The 15,384-nt window shown below is 36.3% G+C and overlaps 1 protein-coding gene across 1 annotated transcript in view; it reads left to right on the forward strand.

The window, feature by feature from the left end:
* Nucleotides 1–12,985, forward strand: part of LOC137652204 (U2 snRNP-associated SURP motif-containing protein) — a 52,077-nt gene extending 39,092 nt beyond the window's left edge. Inside the window, exons 22-23 of the mRNA XM_068385426.1 lie at nucleotides 11,668–11,774; nucleotides 12,678–12,985. Coding sequence (XP_068241527.1) covers nucleotides 11,668–11,774; nucleotides 12,678–12,798 — 228 coding nt within the window. The 3' untranslated portion in view covers nucleotides 12,799–12,985. The remainder of the gene's footprint in view (nucleotides 1–11,667; nucleotides 11,775–12,677) is intronic.
* The last annotated feature ends 2,399 nt before the right edge of the window (nucleotides 12,986–15,384 follow it).

The following is a 15,384-nucleotide window of genomic DNA, read 5'->3' on the forward strand; positions in this document are numbered from 1 at the left end:
TCAGAAGTTCGTCTCGCACGAAGGGACACGGCTGACGCTGGTTGCTCCCCTTTGGCCTGCAAGAGAATGGTTCACAGAGGTACTACAATGGCTGGTCGACGTCCCCAGGACTCTCCCTCTAAGAGTGGACCTTCTACGTCAACCTCACGTAGACAAGGTACACCCAAACCTCCACGCTCTTCGTCTGACTGCCTTCAGACTGTCGAAAGATTCGCTAGAGCTAGAGGCTTTTCGAAGGAGGCAGCCAGAGCGATTGCCAGAGCAAGGAGGGTATCCACTCGTAGAGTCTACCAATCCAAGTGGGAAGTCTTCCGAAGCTGGTGTAGAGCCAATGCAGTTTCCTCTACCAATACCTCTGTAACCCAAATAGCTGACTTCCTATTACATCTAAGGAATGAGAGATCCCTTTCGGCTCCTACGATTAAAGGGTACAGAAGTATGTTGGCTTCAGTTCTCCGCCACAGAGGTTTGGACCTTTCTTCCAACAAGGACCTTCAAGACATCCTTAAATCTTTCGAGACTTCTAAAGAACGTCGTTTACCCACTCCAGGCTGGAATCTAGACGTAGTCTTAAGGTTCCTTATGTCTCCTAGGTTCGAACCTCTCCAGTCAGCTTCCTTCAAGGACCTTACCCTCTAGACACTTTTCCTCGTCTGCCTTGCAACAGCTAAAAGAGTTAGTGAGGTTCACGCCTTCAGCAAGAACATTGGGTTCACATCCGAATCTGCAACATGTTCTTTACAGCTCTGATTTTTAGCTAAGAATGAACTTCCTTCACGTCCTTGGCCTAGATCGTTTGAAATTCCTAGCCTTTCCAACATGGTGGGTAACGAGCTAGAAAGAGTTCTTTGCCCTGTCAGAGCTCTGAAATATTATCTTAATAGGTCAAAACCTATACGAGGACAGTCAGAAGCCTTATGGTGTGCGATCAAGAAACCTTCGATGCCCATGTCCAAAAACGGAGTTTCGTATTATATAAGGCTTCTGATTAGAGAAGCCCATTCTCACATGAAGGATGAAGACCTTGCTTTGCTGAAGGTAAGGACCCACGAAGTGAGAGCCGTAGCCACTTCGATGGCCTTTAATAAGAACCGTTCTCTGCAGAGCATTATGGATGCAACTTATTGGAGGAGCAAGTCAGTGTTTGCATCATTTTATCTTAAAGATGTCCAGTCTCTTTACGAGAACTGCTACACCCTGGGACCATTCGTAGCAGCGAGTGCAGTAGTAGGTGAGGGCTCAGCCACTACATTCCCTTAATCCCATAACCTTTTTTTTTTAACCTTTCTCTTGAATGCTTTTATTGTTGTTTTTTGGGTTGTTACGGTAGGCTAAGAAGCCTTCCGCATCCTTTTTTGATTTGGCGGGTGGTCAATTCATTCTTGAGAAGCGCCTGGGTTAGAGGTTGTGTAGAGGTCCTTTAGTATGGGTTGCAGCCCTGTATACTTTAGCACCTTAGAGTTGATTCAGCCTCCTAAGAGGAACGCTGCGCTCAGTAAGGAAGACGAACTTATTAAAGGCAGAGTAACGGTTCAAGTCGACTTCCTTACCAGGTACTTATTATTTCATTGTTATTCTGAATAACTGATTATATGAAATACGGGATACTTAGCTATCCTTTAGTCATGTACACTGGTTTTCACCCACCCCCCTGGGTGTGAATCAGCTACATGATTATCGGGTAAGTTTAATATTGAAAAATGTTATTTTCATTAGTAAAATAAATTTTTGAATATACTTACCCGATAATCATGATTTAATTGACCCACCCTTCCTCCCCATAGAGAACCAGTGGACCGAGGAAAAATTGAGGTGGTGTCAACAAGAAGTACTGCAGTACCTGGCCACAGGTGGCGCTGGTGAGTACACCCCCTTCTAGTATAGTGATAGCTGGCGTATCCCTTCCGTAGAATTCTGTCGGGCAACGGAGTTGACAGCTACATGATTATCGGGTAAGTATATTCAAAAATTTATTTTACTAATGAAAATAACATTTTTTTTTTTTTTCTCATAAAAATACATGTTTCAAATCCCTCACCATATCACGGTTCACCAATATAGTAGCTCCCTTAGTACATCACAGATTTATAAATATATTAAAGCAATCCCTTGCCATATCGCGGTTCACCTATCACTTCCTTAATATAACGTAGTTTTTAAATATGATACAGTTTCTGTTCCATGCACCATTTAAGCTTTCATTAACCCTCCTTACACTCTTATAAACTTCTTATACACTCATAAAACTTTTTATGCTAAAACTTTCATTTATATAGATATACATCCTTAGGTATACATAAATGAAAAAGTAGAAATCTGAACACTCATTAATGTATTTACTGCTCAGTCAGGCCACATTGTTGACCAAACTATATGTCCATTTACTGTGGCCAAAAACTGCAGCTGTATTAATAATAAAGAGTATTTTGATAACACTTGATGTTTCACTTAACTATATTTAATAGTAATGCATGTACTATTAACATATTACCATTGTATCATGAAATAAAAACATAGTGAAAAGGTCTTTTCTATTGTGTACGTCTTTAAGCTCTTCGAGACTACCATCTATGCTTTCCAGATCAGCTAATTAAGGCAAACTACCAAAGGATTTTTCTTCTCTTGCTAGAATACCCAATTACTAGAACTATCATTTATATTTTATTAAGTATAGTATGTAGTTTTTGTAAAAATATTTTTCGTATTTTATTTACTCTCCATTTTAATGGCAGATCAAAATTTTGGGGGTGTTTCATCCCTGTTTCCTTTGCAAGGTAATTTTTTAGCTCTTACCTTTACAATGCTTGATTACAAAGTTTAGGCAATTATTGACTTTTTCTTTCAATTCTTAGGTAGCTTTTGTGCAATTTACCTTTTCATATACTGAAAAAGGTTATTTTCTACTTAATGTCATTTGTAGCAACTATGGTAATTGTTTACTATCATACAGAAGTTGAAATGCAAGCAAAAGAGTTATTATCCAAATTGTTTTATAACAAAAACAGCTGTTTTTCCTTTGATTGTTTATGGATGTTATGCTTTACTAATGATACTTTTATCATTCATCCTTTTTTGCTTTTTTAACTTATTTAACTAGAAGTTGGGATAAAGTGATGGAGATAAGAGGTTAGTTTATAGTAATTTGGTTTCAAAAAAAGACCTCAAATGATATATGATATGCACGATGAAAAAAAAAATTTATGGGTGAAAATTCGTTGCTCAATCATAATGCTAGATTGCAAGTGGTATACGTATATACAGTATGCTGCATTACTGTAATTTTTGTTTGTTAATTTTTATGCCCAAAAGTAACTATTTATAACTAAGAATAATTAAAATATGAAAGGTGTAAAACGTCTTCCCTCAGGAACCTGTGATATAAAGAGAGTCTGCTATATAGATTTACATATCCAGTAATATTTAATTAAAAATCTGTGATGTACTGAGGGAGCGATAGGTGAACCGTGATATGGCGAGGGGTTACTGTATGTGTAAATCTATATTGTGGCCTTTTCTTTATATTGAGGGTTTCTGAGGGCAGTTAAGTTTTATATTTTATATATTTAATTTTGTTAAAAATAGCTATTTTTGGGGATTAAACACCAAATGTAAATTACAGTAATACCATATGTGCTCTTGTAACTTGTGGTCTTGCATATTGTGCAACACCCAAATTTTCACCTATAAAGAAGGGTTTTATCTTGTATCTTGTGTATCATGCGAGAGTTTTTTTTTAGACCAAATTATAATGAGCTAACCTCTTTGCCACCATCTCTTTATCCCAAATTCTATTTCAATAAGTTATAGAAGCACTGAGAATGATAAAAGGAATAAATTTTTATTAGTAATGCATACAGCTATAAACAACCAAACTAAATACAGCTTACTTGTTAAGAACAACCGATTCGGATAACTAGAGCAGTTTTGCTTGCATTTTAAATTTTGTAAAATGGTAAGTTGTAATAAATAACGTTATATAGAATATGACTGATATATTATTACATTATACTGTACTATGATTTTGTTTATGAAAACGTTAACTGAATAGCCCAAAAACTACCCAAAGAATTGGAGAATAAAGTAATTAATTCCCTAAGCTTTGTAATCGAGCACCGCAAAGCTAAAAACTACAAAATTATCATGCATCGGCAGCAGGGTTGAAACACCCCTAAACTTCGATATGCGATTAAAATCAACAGTATCTAAGGTATGAGAAGTAGCTTGCCTTAATCTTCTTATTTGGTAAGTGTAGTGGTAGTCTTGATTATCTTACAAACGTAAACAATGAAAAAAGATTTATATTCGCGATGGCTTTGTTTCATAATATGATACTAATATGTGAATATTACATGCATTATTAATATGTGAATATTACATGCATTATTATTGGATACAGTAAAGTGAAACATCAGTGTTATCAAAATCCTGTTTTATTTTGATTACAGCTTTACTTTCTTATCACAGTAAATGAACATACAGTTTGGTCAACGTTGTAGCCTGGCAGACCAGTACATATGTTAAGGAACGATCTGATTTAAATTTTTTTCATTTGTGTATATACAGTATAAAAAAGTGTGTACTGTAAATTAAGTTTTAGCTTGAAAAGTGTGTTTTATGAGGTTATAATGGTTATTGTAAGAGAGTATAATGGATTTATGAAAAGTGAAATTTAATATGAAAAAAATATTAAGTTTTAAAAAATGAACAAAGAACATACAGGAGATTTACAGGACTGTAGTTCAAATAGGCCCTGCTGTTATCTATGGTCACCTAGTTGACGACCAAATTAGCGGTAGTAAGAAAGTCAGCAAATGAAATGTTATTTGTGGTGGAAGATAGGGGAAAGTGTGGGGTGTGGAAGATGGAAGGAAAGAGGAAAGAAGTAAAGGAAAATCCCCCTTTTGTTATTTTTTTATGTTGGTACCCCACAAAATTGGGGGAATTGCTATGGCAGATGGATAGGCAAATGCTATCTGTGAAAGTACCTTCAGGGAATACAAAATGATTTTTCACATATACTGTTAGTGAAAATGGATGAAAGCATTTTAGTAGAAAAGTGGTTTCTTTTTCTAGTAAGAGCCATTCAGTATTATTTAGACCAAACTTCAGGTATTGGAGGTAATGTCCCTAATCAGCCTATGTCCAAAAATGCTATATCATTCATAATTTGAAGTTTGGCCAGTATCTCTAAATAAAATTGGGTATAAATCTAATAATAGCTTGAAAGTAGGTACATGATTTGAGTAGGTCTTCCATTTGTCTAAAATTTTCTATATATCTTTCTTTGGAAAGAGTTTTAACAGTTACTTATTGGCATACCAAGTATATTATCACTTTTCATTATCTTAAAGAATCATAGTTCACTTATGAAAATTGCCAGGCTCTAGGCCCCATAGATGCTGCAGGGCCCTGGTCAGATAAATTTCAAGTTCAGTTGATTTTTAATTTTATCTACAAGTATGATTTGGTATCAATCAAGAAATATCATTTAGACTAAATACAAGCAGGTGTATTTTAAATCACTCAGTATATCTTAACCATGATATATTTTGCTTTGAATTAGATTTATCACGTCTTTGTTTCATTGGCATCCCACTTCCAGTAGAGTGGGAGTTAGCAATATGAACATCAGGGGAAGTTCATAGAAATAAACAGTGTTGTAATAAGAGAATTTCTTATTTCTGTACCCGCCTGATGTTCATATACATGCCCACTACCTCGTATGTCAAGAGGATAGGGATAATTTAGACTTCTAAACTGAGGAAAGAAAGAAAGACAATATTGATGAGAGGCAGAGAATGCCCATTCCTTTACTAAGTTCAGGTGTTTATTGAAGGGTAAAAAATTGGAAAATTCTTTAATTTGTCGGTAATGGTAGATCAAATCAAGCTTCTGGAGGAGAAGCAATATCAACACCTGGTGAGTATAGAAATAAACAATGTCATTTTTAGAATTCTGTTATTTAATCAAAACTACCAAGTACATGTACCCAAAAAATTAAACTTTCAACTGCTGTAAATTCTCTTTTGGGCTCAGGCCATGTCGTCCTGATGGAAGGTTCCTTTAGTAGCTTCCTAAGGGTATATTTGACTACAGTGGATCTTCCCAGAGAATTAAACTAAAAGACTCCAGAATTCTAACTTTTGGCGCGAGTTTCCTCAAGGTTGCCCTTTAGGATATCGCATAATAACGGCACGTATTCTTGACACGCCACATAGCTATCTGCACCCCACATAGCGTTTACGCTTCGAGGGGGGAACAAGTGGCAAGATACAGGAGGCGCCGTTACAAAGTTCTCCTCCTCTGTTACTGTTATGGGCACTCGGATGACGTCATCTCTGCCTGCCATCTTCATTGCTTTTGTAGTAGCGTCTTGACCAGGTGTTGTTTTCCCAGTTTTCTCACTATTTACACAGCCATGTCGTAATCTTTAGCCTCTTCTGCCTCTGGAAAGTTGAGTATTCACTTCTTATACTGTATAAATTAGCTCTGGCCGGAGAGTAACGTTTTTTTCTCGAAATAAACTGTGTTTTGTGGCGGAGCTATTGCCTAGACCGGAGGTGCCGCCGACGCTGTCGTTTGCATCACATGCTTTATTTAGTTAGCCAGAACGATCGTCCCGGTTCTTAGCTAATTATCAGTATATTAGCTATTTAGTCTTCATTGCTAGGAATTAGTTATATTATGCCGTTAGTATTCTTTAGTTTCGGCGAATGTAGGTAGCCGATCTTTCCGATGCTAGGCATGCTAGCCTAGGCGCTTTAGTTTACTTTCATGCATGATATAATAATAAGTGTTCCTAGTGTTACCCTATTTAAATGAAGGTATTAGGCAATTATACGTATAAGATTCTGTGATTGCACATGGGTATTTCCTCTTACTAAAGAGTATACAATGTGTTTCGATGAATCTGGTAGTCGATTCCCCTGCTCCTAGGATAGTAGTCTAGGGGCTTTAGTATACTTTCGCACATCCCTGGTTACCTTTATGTATAAGGTAATGTCTCCTCCCTCTGAGTGTAGCCTAGGCTGCAATCCTAGCCCTCCTTGACCCGAATTGTGATTCTGGAAAGGTTAGGAAAATTCTTTATTGTTGAAGGGCAGATGATGATAGAAACAGACTGTTCTACTTTGCCAAGATAACACGACAAAATCAAAATACTAGAATGAGTCCATTTCTAAAAAAATCAGTCATTTAGTATGGCATTTATGGAAGAATAAAGGAAATTTTGTTTTCCATTTTCATTCTTTGTCAATGAACTAACGCTAGTTTTCACTTATTGTTCTTTGCTCCACCGTGGTTTGCTTCACTAGCAATTAAATATTTTGTTGAAAGCCTACACCCTGAGGCCACAGTACTGTCCGGGGGTCAAAGAGGGCTTCTGTCCTTAAATATTCATTTTATGCCACATAGTATGATTTATGTGACATGGTGTGTTTCTATAGTTGAATATCTTGAAGTCTTGATACAGGATGATCGGTTTCATCTTATTTCAGATGGTTGGATCAGGATTTTGTTGTTTTCTGAAACTTTTTAGAAGGGATTCTTGTTAGATAGTATAGTTACACAGGTTATTGAAAAGTGGAGAGTCCTGGTCTCTTGGAAGAAGTTTCTACCGGACCTATCTTGAGATTCTCTTGGATTAATAAGAAATGTAATGAAAAACTAACTTAGGTTATTGATTAGGTGGGACGATTGTTGTCTTATCCCAGGGAGTTTCCCTATGATTGAGGGTTCCAAACTCATCTCTGTTCACAGATGCTTCATATTAGCTACTGGTAATAAGGTTATTCATTCTACGTGGCATCATTAACATATCCGGAAAGGAGGGAAACAGGTCAATATCCCTATACTGGCATGGATGTGGATGACCAAACAAGGCATAGTTGCATCATTTCAGAACAAAGACAAAGTGATTTTGTTCACCAGTTCCTGATCCTTTAGCATGGAAAGGTAGATACCCTGTTACAGGACTGGTCTAAATATTTATCTGTACGCCTTTTCCATTTTTCACCGTAGTTCAGCTGCTGATAGAAATTACATGGGGTCCAGGATCAGAAGTATGATAGCTGGTTCCAATTTAGCCCAAAGAGGGTTCAGTCTTTTCTTGTTTTGCTGGAAAAGTTCAAAAGGATGAAGTCTCAATTTGCGTGTGGATGGGTCTTTAGGGACCATGACTGCTTTAGAAAAATTCTTTCTCAGAAGAATGAAGATTAAGAGCAATATCATTTCAATTTAGTGGTGCAGAGATCTCTGGCTTATGTTGCCGGAATATCCTAGAAGGCTTCCTTACAAAACTAATCTTGTTGAACAACCAGTTTTATGGGCAGTGCACCCAAATTTGAGAAGGAAGCTATAGAAATGCAATCTTTTCAGACAACTGGTTCTGGAGTGTTATACAGTTTTTTGTTTTCAAAAGTTAAAGTTTTTTGCTTGTTCCAGATTATACAGTTGGGTGGCAATGCCAAATTCTGCACCTTATTACAGCTCGTCTTATGAACTACTGTAGTGGTTTTCAACAATTGTACCACACACAGATAAGATTTTGAAATTTAGGCCAAGGATCAAGTTTTGTTTTGAAAGCCCATTTTTTTTTTTTTTATAAATTCCAATAGTATCGTAGATCTTTAAAAAGTGACATATCTACCAAAATAGTGAATAGAAAATAGGACGAAGTTTACAGATTTATTAAGTATGTTAAAAATCGTAACATTTGCAGATAACCTGTAAGGTGTCTCCATAGGATTGATATTTTAGGGTTTTCAGTTTATTTTTGGGAAATTGTTGTCTAACTTTCAAAATTCATTTCTTAAATCATGTGGTACAGCTACATGGTCAAATTTTTTCCTGGATGTCTTGAGAAATAAGCTGACAAAAGTTATTGACCCACTTTGTGTTATTGACTGCGTTTTGGAACACTGATTGTCACCTGCTTTGATGGTTATATTCTTCCTCCTGGTTTTTTTGTTCGTTATTGACTGCTGTTTATATAGAAATCTTTATTCAGGTCTTTTAAGTCTTGCAGGTGGTTTGATATACAGTATGGTTTTGAATGTTAAAACACATTTTTGGAAGGCTGTGGGTTTTAGGTATATAGGCCCCATGAAAATGCGATATTTTATGGAATTGATATACGATATAGGTCTTGAAATATTTGGAATTGATAGAGGGTTGAGATATTTCATGGACCATGGAGGTATTAACTACAGATAACTCAGTTTGCGCTCTCGCCAGCAGCGCTCATGATAGGCATTGTAAGAAATGATGTGGCTGCTTCATCCATTGCTTTACTCTAGTTTACGTTTATCTTCTGTAATGTCTCCGTTAAACTTTATTTGTACTGTGTTGTGATATTTTTGTGATTTTTTACTTGTAAACGTAAAAACTTCTTTCTTGGTCCAATCTAAGTTTTTGGCAGGAAGTTTTTTTTTGGCAGGCTAAGTCCCCTCCCCTCTCCCTTGATTTATTTGCAGTAATCACTTTACTTGTGATACATAAATTAAATTTATGGTTTTATAAATGCTGAAAATGGGTTTTATGGTTTGCATTGTATTATTTACATTTTTTTTTTAGGCTATAGAATCTTTAAATCAGTATTTAAATTTGGTGAGGGTTATAAAGTTTATTCAATTACACGTTACTATAATCGGGCTGTTATTATACAAGTGCTAGCACTACTTTACAGACTTAGCAGGATTTATTATACAAGTGCTAGCACTACTTTACAGACTTAGCAGGATTTATTATACAAGTGCTAGCACTACTTTACAGACTTAGCATCCTGCTGATGACAAACTGGTTTTTCATAAGTCTGTGTGATGAAATCTCGTTTCTTAAAGGTTCTCATTAGTCTTTGTAATTTTGGGTTTTTTGACAGTCAACATCGGTCAGAATGAAATCTTGTTTTTTATCATCATCAATCTGTATGAAAAAAAAAATCTTGTCTCCAGTTCAAGTTCTAAGGTCAGAAAGAAATTTTATAGATTTTATGAATTCACGTTTCTTGTCGGTTCCCGTTAATCTTTATGAAATCTATGTTTTCTTGCCAGTTAATATTGGTCAGAATGAAAAAAAAAAAAATCTTGTCTCCAGTTCAAGTTCTTCGGTCAGAAAGAAATTTTATAGATTTTATGAATTCACGTTTCTTGTCGGTTCCCGTTAATCTTTATGAAATCTATGTTTTCTTGCCAGTTAATATTGGTCAGAATGAAATCTTGTGGAAATTAGGAAATCTTGTGTTTGTATGAAAAAAATCTTCAATTGGTCTTTTCTTGTTGATTCTCATTCTTCCATATGAAATCTTGTTTTCTTGCAGTTAACATCGGTCGAAATGAAATACTGTTGTACATATGAAAACATAAAATTTTTGGAGTTATCATCAATGGTTGAAAAAAACATCTTATTCTTTCCTGTTACGTTCATTGGTCATATTGAAATCTTGTTTAATTTTTAAAACTAGTTTCTTCTCGGTTCTCATTATTCTGTATGAAATCATGTTTTCTTACATCGGTCATTTGTAGAATATATGAAATCTTGTTTTTTGTTGGTTATCATCAATGTATGAAACTTTGTTTTCTTGGCAGTTAACATCGGTCATTTGTAGAATTTATGAAATCTTGTTTTTTTTGTTGGTTATCATCAATCGATATGAAATCTTATTTTTTGTCGATCATCGTCAATGGTATGAAATCTTGTAGAATTTATAAAATGGATTTGGGTGGTTATCATTCTGTATTAAATCTTTTCTTGCCAGTTAACAATTTTGAATGTGAATTCTTGCTCCATTTGACATCGATCAGTATGAAATCAATGTTGTTCAAAATTGAATATGGGAACATATGTTTTTGCATTGAAAATTTTTTCCTTACCAGTTATATAACATTGGTTGGATTGAAATCTCTTCTTGCCAGTGAACATCGTTGGTTAGTATGAAATCTCTTCTTGCCAGTGAACAATCGTTAATCAATATGAAATCACTGTCATACTATGTTGTTGATTCAAGTTCTTGTCGAATTGAATATGATGATCTTATAGAGTAAATATTTCAATATCTTGTTTCTTGCCAGTGAAAATATTTTTTTTATATAAATATGTTTTTATTTCCTGCCAGTTAACAATGAAAAATGTTAATTTAGTCAGTTTTAACATCAGTGTGTAAGAAATCTTGTTGAATTTATGAATATATGTGAAAATATGTTTATTAATTCTTGCAAGTAAATATCGGTCTGTATGAAGAAGGTTTTCTTGCCAGTTTAACATCGGTTGGTATGAAAATTTTACTGTATTTACGAAATTATGAATCATGTTTCTTGCCAATTAACATCAGTCTTGTTGAATTAAAAATGTTCTGGTTTCCTCCCAGTTAAAGGTTGGGATTGAAGATGTTCTTGCTGTAAAATTTGTTGAATTTAATCTCATTTCTTGCTGGTTAAAAAATCTCATTTCTTGCTGGTTAAAATCAGAGCTTCTTGCTAGTTAACTCTAAAAAAAATTATGAATAATGAATTAAAGATGTTCTTGGTTCTTGCTGTAAAATTTGTTGAATTTAATACATTCTTGTTTTGAAAATTTGTTGAATTAAATCTCATTTCTTGCTGGTTAAAATCAGAGCTTCTTGCCAGTTACCTTTTGAAAATTTGATGAAACAGATGTAAATGTTTCTTGCAGATAGAGAGAGAGGAGGGTAGTGAACGAAGACACCATCGTCATAGGAGCAGGAGTTCAACTCCTCCTGAAGAAAGGCGACCAACAAAGCGTTCAAGATCCCCACACAAGTAAGTATTTTTCCGGCATAGATTAATTATTCTTTCTTCCCAGTAAACTTCCTTGGGGCTGTTCTTGCCTTAAGAAGAAATGAAGTGATGAAAACTATTGCAGTGTTTCTTAATTGACATGGTATACAGTCTGGCAATTATAACCAATTACTGATCATCACAAGTGAAGGCAGTGACAAGTCCTAAGGTCTTATAGCTCATGTGGTCTTAGCAACCAATTAATATCGTCAACAAAATTGACAGTTATTGGGTATGAAGACATTGTTTCTTCTCTGGTGTATCTGCAGTTTTGTTAAACCTTTCCTCAGGCATCTAATAAATTGAAGCATGTCAACTTTCCCAGTATGAATGGCATTAACCCAGTCATATTTCTGATGTGTGAAGGTTTTTCTAACTAGCAGATGTAATTTAAGTGCAGCTTTTTCTCCCTTTGTAGTGAAGGTGAGGTTTTTGACATGGACATTCTGTTTTGAGCTGCAGTAGTGTTTGATAGGACATCAGCTATTGTTGAAAATAAGAGACCAGTACCAGTTACCCTAAATTTCATTTGATGCGTAATGAACAGTGACCTGTGAATAAATTAGATATCAGTTAAGTTAGTTCTCTGAAAATAAACAAAATAACCAGCTTAAATTATCAAGATTGAAGTTTAGCCAACTCAATGAGACTTGGTATAATTCTTTAACACAAAATTGTTGGTGGAAGCAGGCCATTATTGCAGTCTAGACTTTATCTCAAACTTTTAGTGCTATAGATGTTTTACTTATCGATAGGGAATATGAAACTTTTTACTTATGGAATTTTGATGCCAAACTATGGGATTAACAATGACCTCAAAGTATAAATTTTGATCTAAAAAGGTTTTCCTGATAATATTTTCTAAAACTTTTATCTTGTTCACAGGTCTCGTCATCGTACACACTCAAGATCTCCATCTCGTAAACGTAGGTCCAGGTCTCCACGGAAAAGAAGATCCCATTCTCGATCACCCTCTCGAAAACATAAGAAAAAAAGTCGACATTAGTAAAATTTTTAAAAATTGGATAGCAGTTACCATGTAAGAAAATCTAATGGTTCGAGATTTTTCCCCAGCTATATAGAAGTACTCAGCATGAGATATCATCTGTTTGATTAAATATTTTTTGTCTAAATATTTTCGACTAAAATTTTTGCCTGCAAAGTTTAAAAAAGTACAAACTATAAAATCTATATCGGTTGGTTTTAATAACAAACTAGATCCAAATTGAACAGTACTCTAAAGGTTGTTGCATTGAGAAACTATTATTAATCTTGTCAATATGGGGAGTAATCAATGCTTTCCAGGTCCCTAACCCCCCCCCTCTCCCTGAACGTATCCTGCAAAACACCTATAGAATTAAATTTGTGGTCATAAATTTATGTGCAGCCTTTGTCATCCAGAAATAGTCTACTTGTTATCAAAGTTATTCCTGCCACCTGATTGTTAGTCATTGATGATACCAGAATTGTGTGGGCTTCTGTGTTTTGTTTTATTGACAGGTGCTGTACAAAATACATTGACATGAAGGTACTGTGTACCAATAATTTTTTTTTACTCTAGGAAAAATGTAAAAAAATTATCTTACAGTTCTTGCTCTAAACCAATGTTATTTTTACAAAAATGTATAGTATTTGAAAATTGGTTTTTCATTCAATTATCCTAATGAAGTAGCAGTGTATTTTACTTGAATTACAGAAGAGTTCCAAGCTATCTTCTTACATTATGCCTTTGATAGAAGGCATTGCAGAGGGCGCATCACGCAGCCCACCATTGATGCAGGGATAACGGCAGGAGAGAATATTTCACAACCTTATTGTCTTTGGTCTGTAAAAAGAAGTAAATGCTTTCTTAATATCCGAGCTTGTATGGGAGGAAAAGTGAAATAAAAATATCATTGCTGTATGGGCAAACTTACTTTCACAAACTATTTACCACTAAAAATTTTCTGACCTGATAGCTATCCCATATCCTCTATAGGAACAGAATCACTTACAGCAGCCAATAGAATTTGATCAAAGATTTAGGATAGCCGACCGGGGAAGGGAGGAATTTGGTAGACAGCCTTGCTGTCGTTGAGTCTTGATAATTTCATTTCAGCAACTGGTTTTCATTTCAGCAATTGGTTTTTGTCCTCTCCAAGCACCATCAAACATTTGCAAAAAATATAAAACCTGTCAAAACCTACAAAGACCCATCACAAAATCCCAAGATTTAAAACTACTGCAAAGCAAAATGGGAAAATTACTCTAGTAATATAGAAGCAAAGATATCAAACATCTCTGATCCTCAGCAGTATGGAATTTCTCCCAATCATCAGTGTGGAAGGTTGCAAAGAACATATCCCTAAACACTGCTGAAATACCTACATATCTGGCCTCAATGACCAAAGCAAAGAGCTGTACAAAAGATACAGTCATGTAATGAAGATCCATTTGCCATCAATACAATTGAGCTTGGAAAAGCTCTACCTAACTCAATTGGCTATGAAAGATGTCAATGCTGGCAAGAAACTATAACCAACATCAATTTGACTCGACATCAAAATAAAATAGGTCGACAATCTAGAAACTCGACTGAAGATCAAGGCCAGCCTAGAATAGCCACAACCACTCTCAATGAGGCTCACCAACTCCTACTCAGTGGAAAGCCATATAATAAAGAGGATGCTGAAAGAAAATGAACATGGCCATGGAACGAGCTATGTCAGAACAACCAGAATTTCCTACCATTCACCATGCAAGGACTGAAAATACATATGAAATTGCTTATAACTTGGAAGACAGCCAGATAATTCTGTATTACAGTAGAGAAGATCCTACCCTTTAGTGAGAGGACAAAAGAATGGCTCCTTGCACTATTCTATAAATGTGCAACAACCTATCAAACACAGAAGATATTGAGAAAAGCTAAAGTAGAAAAAGAAGGCATCCAAGAGATCTTCGAAGAAGTCAGGCCTTGTTTCACCACTTACGTTGTCCTCAGCCCAGTCAGGGAGGGGTTCTCCTTCACCTTCCCCTACCCAGAGTAGGGGACGAGGTAAGTCCGTTTCGGGGAAACGGCCCATTGTCGTTCCCCATGAGTCTGATGTCGAGGAATCTGTGGATAAGGGGCCTTTGCAGACGAGTGGGGGTCTGCTAGTTTGGCGGAAGTGTGTTTAGTGGACGACGGCCTGGTGCCCGCAAGACCCGTCTTAGGTGAAGACCCGGTGTGGGGGAAGCCCAAATCAGCGCCTACCCCACGCCCGAGCCGTGTTTTTCAGGTTCAGCGGGTTCCGGGGGTGGTCGGAAAAAAGAAAGAAGACCCACGTGCTCGTCGGACCCCGATTCCATCGTCTGGACAGCACCTAGGACTTCCTTCAGGTCCCCCATGAGCCAGGAGGAGGAATTCGACGGGTGGTTCGCCTCTCGACCCGCCGTCTGCTCACCCCCGGCGCCATCAGCTACTCTTCCGCCGGACCTCATGGAGCCCTCGACCCCAATTTCCAGACCAAGGACCCCCATGAGGCTTGTCATCGAAACGGATGACTCGGCAACCTCGTATTCTTCCGACGACCACTCCTCCTACAGCTCCTACTCGTCAGACAGTTCCAGT

Source organism: Palaemon carinicauda, chromosome 13 (genome assembly GCF_036898095.1).
Source record: "Palaemon carinicauda isolate YSFRI2023 chromosome 13, ASM3689809v2, whole genome shotgun sequence".
In the NCBI taxonomy this organism is placed as follows: Eukaryota; Metazoa; Arthropoda; class Malacostraca; order Decapoda; family Palaemonidae; genus Palaemon; species Palaemon carinicauda.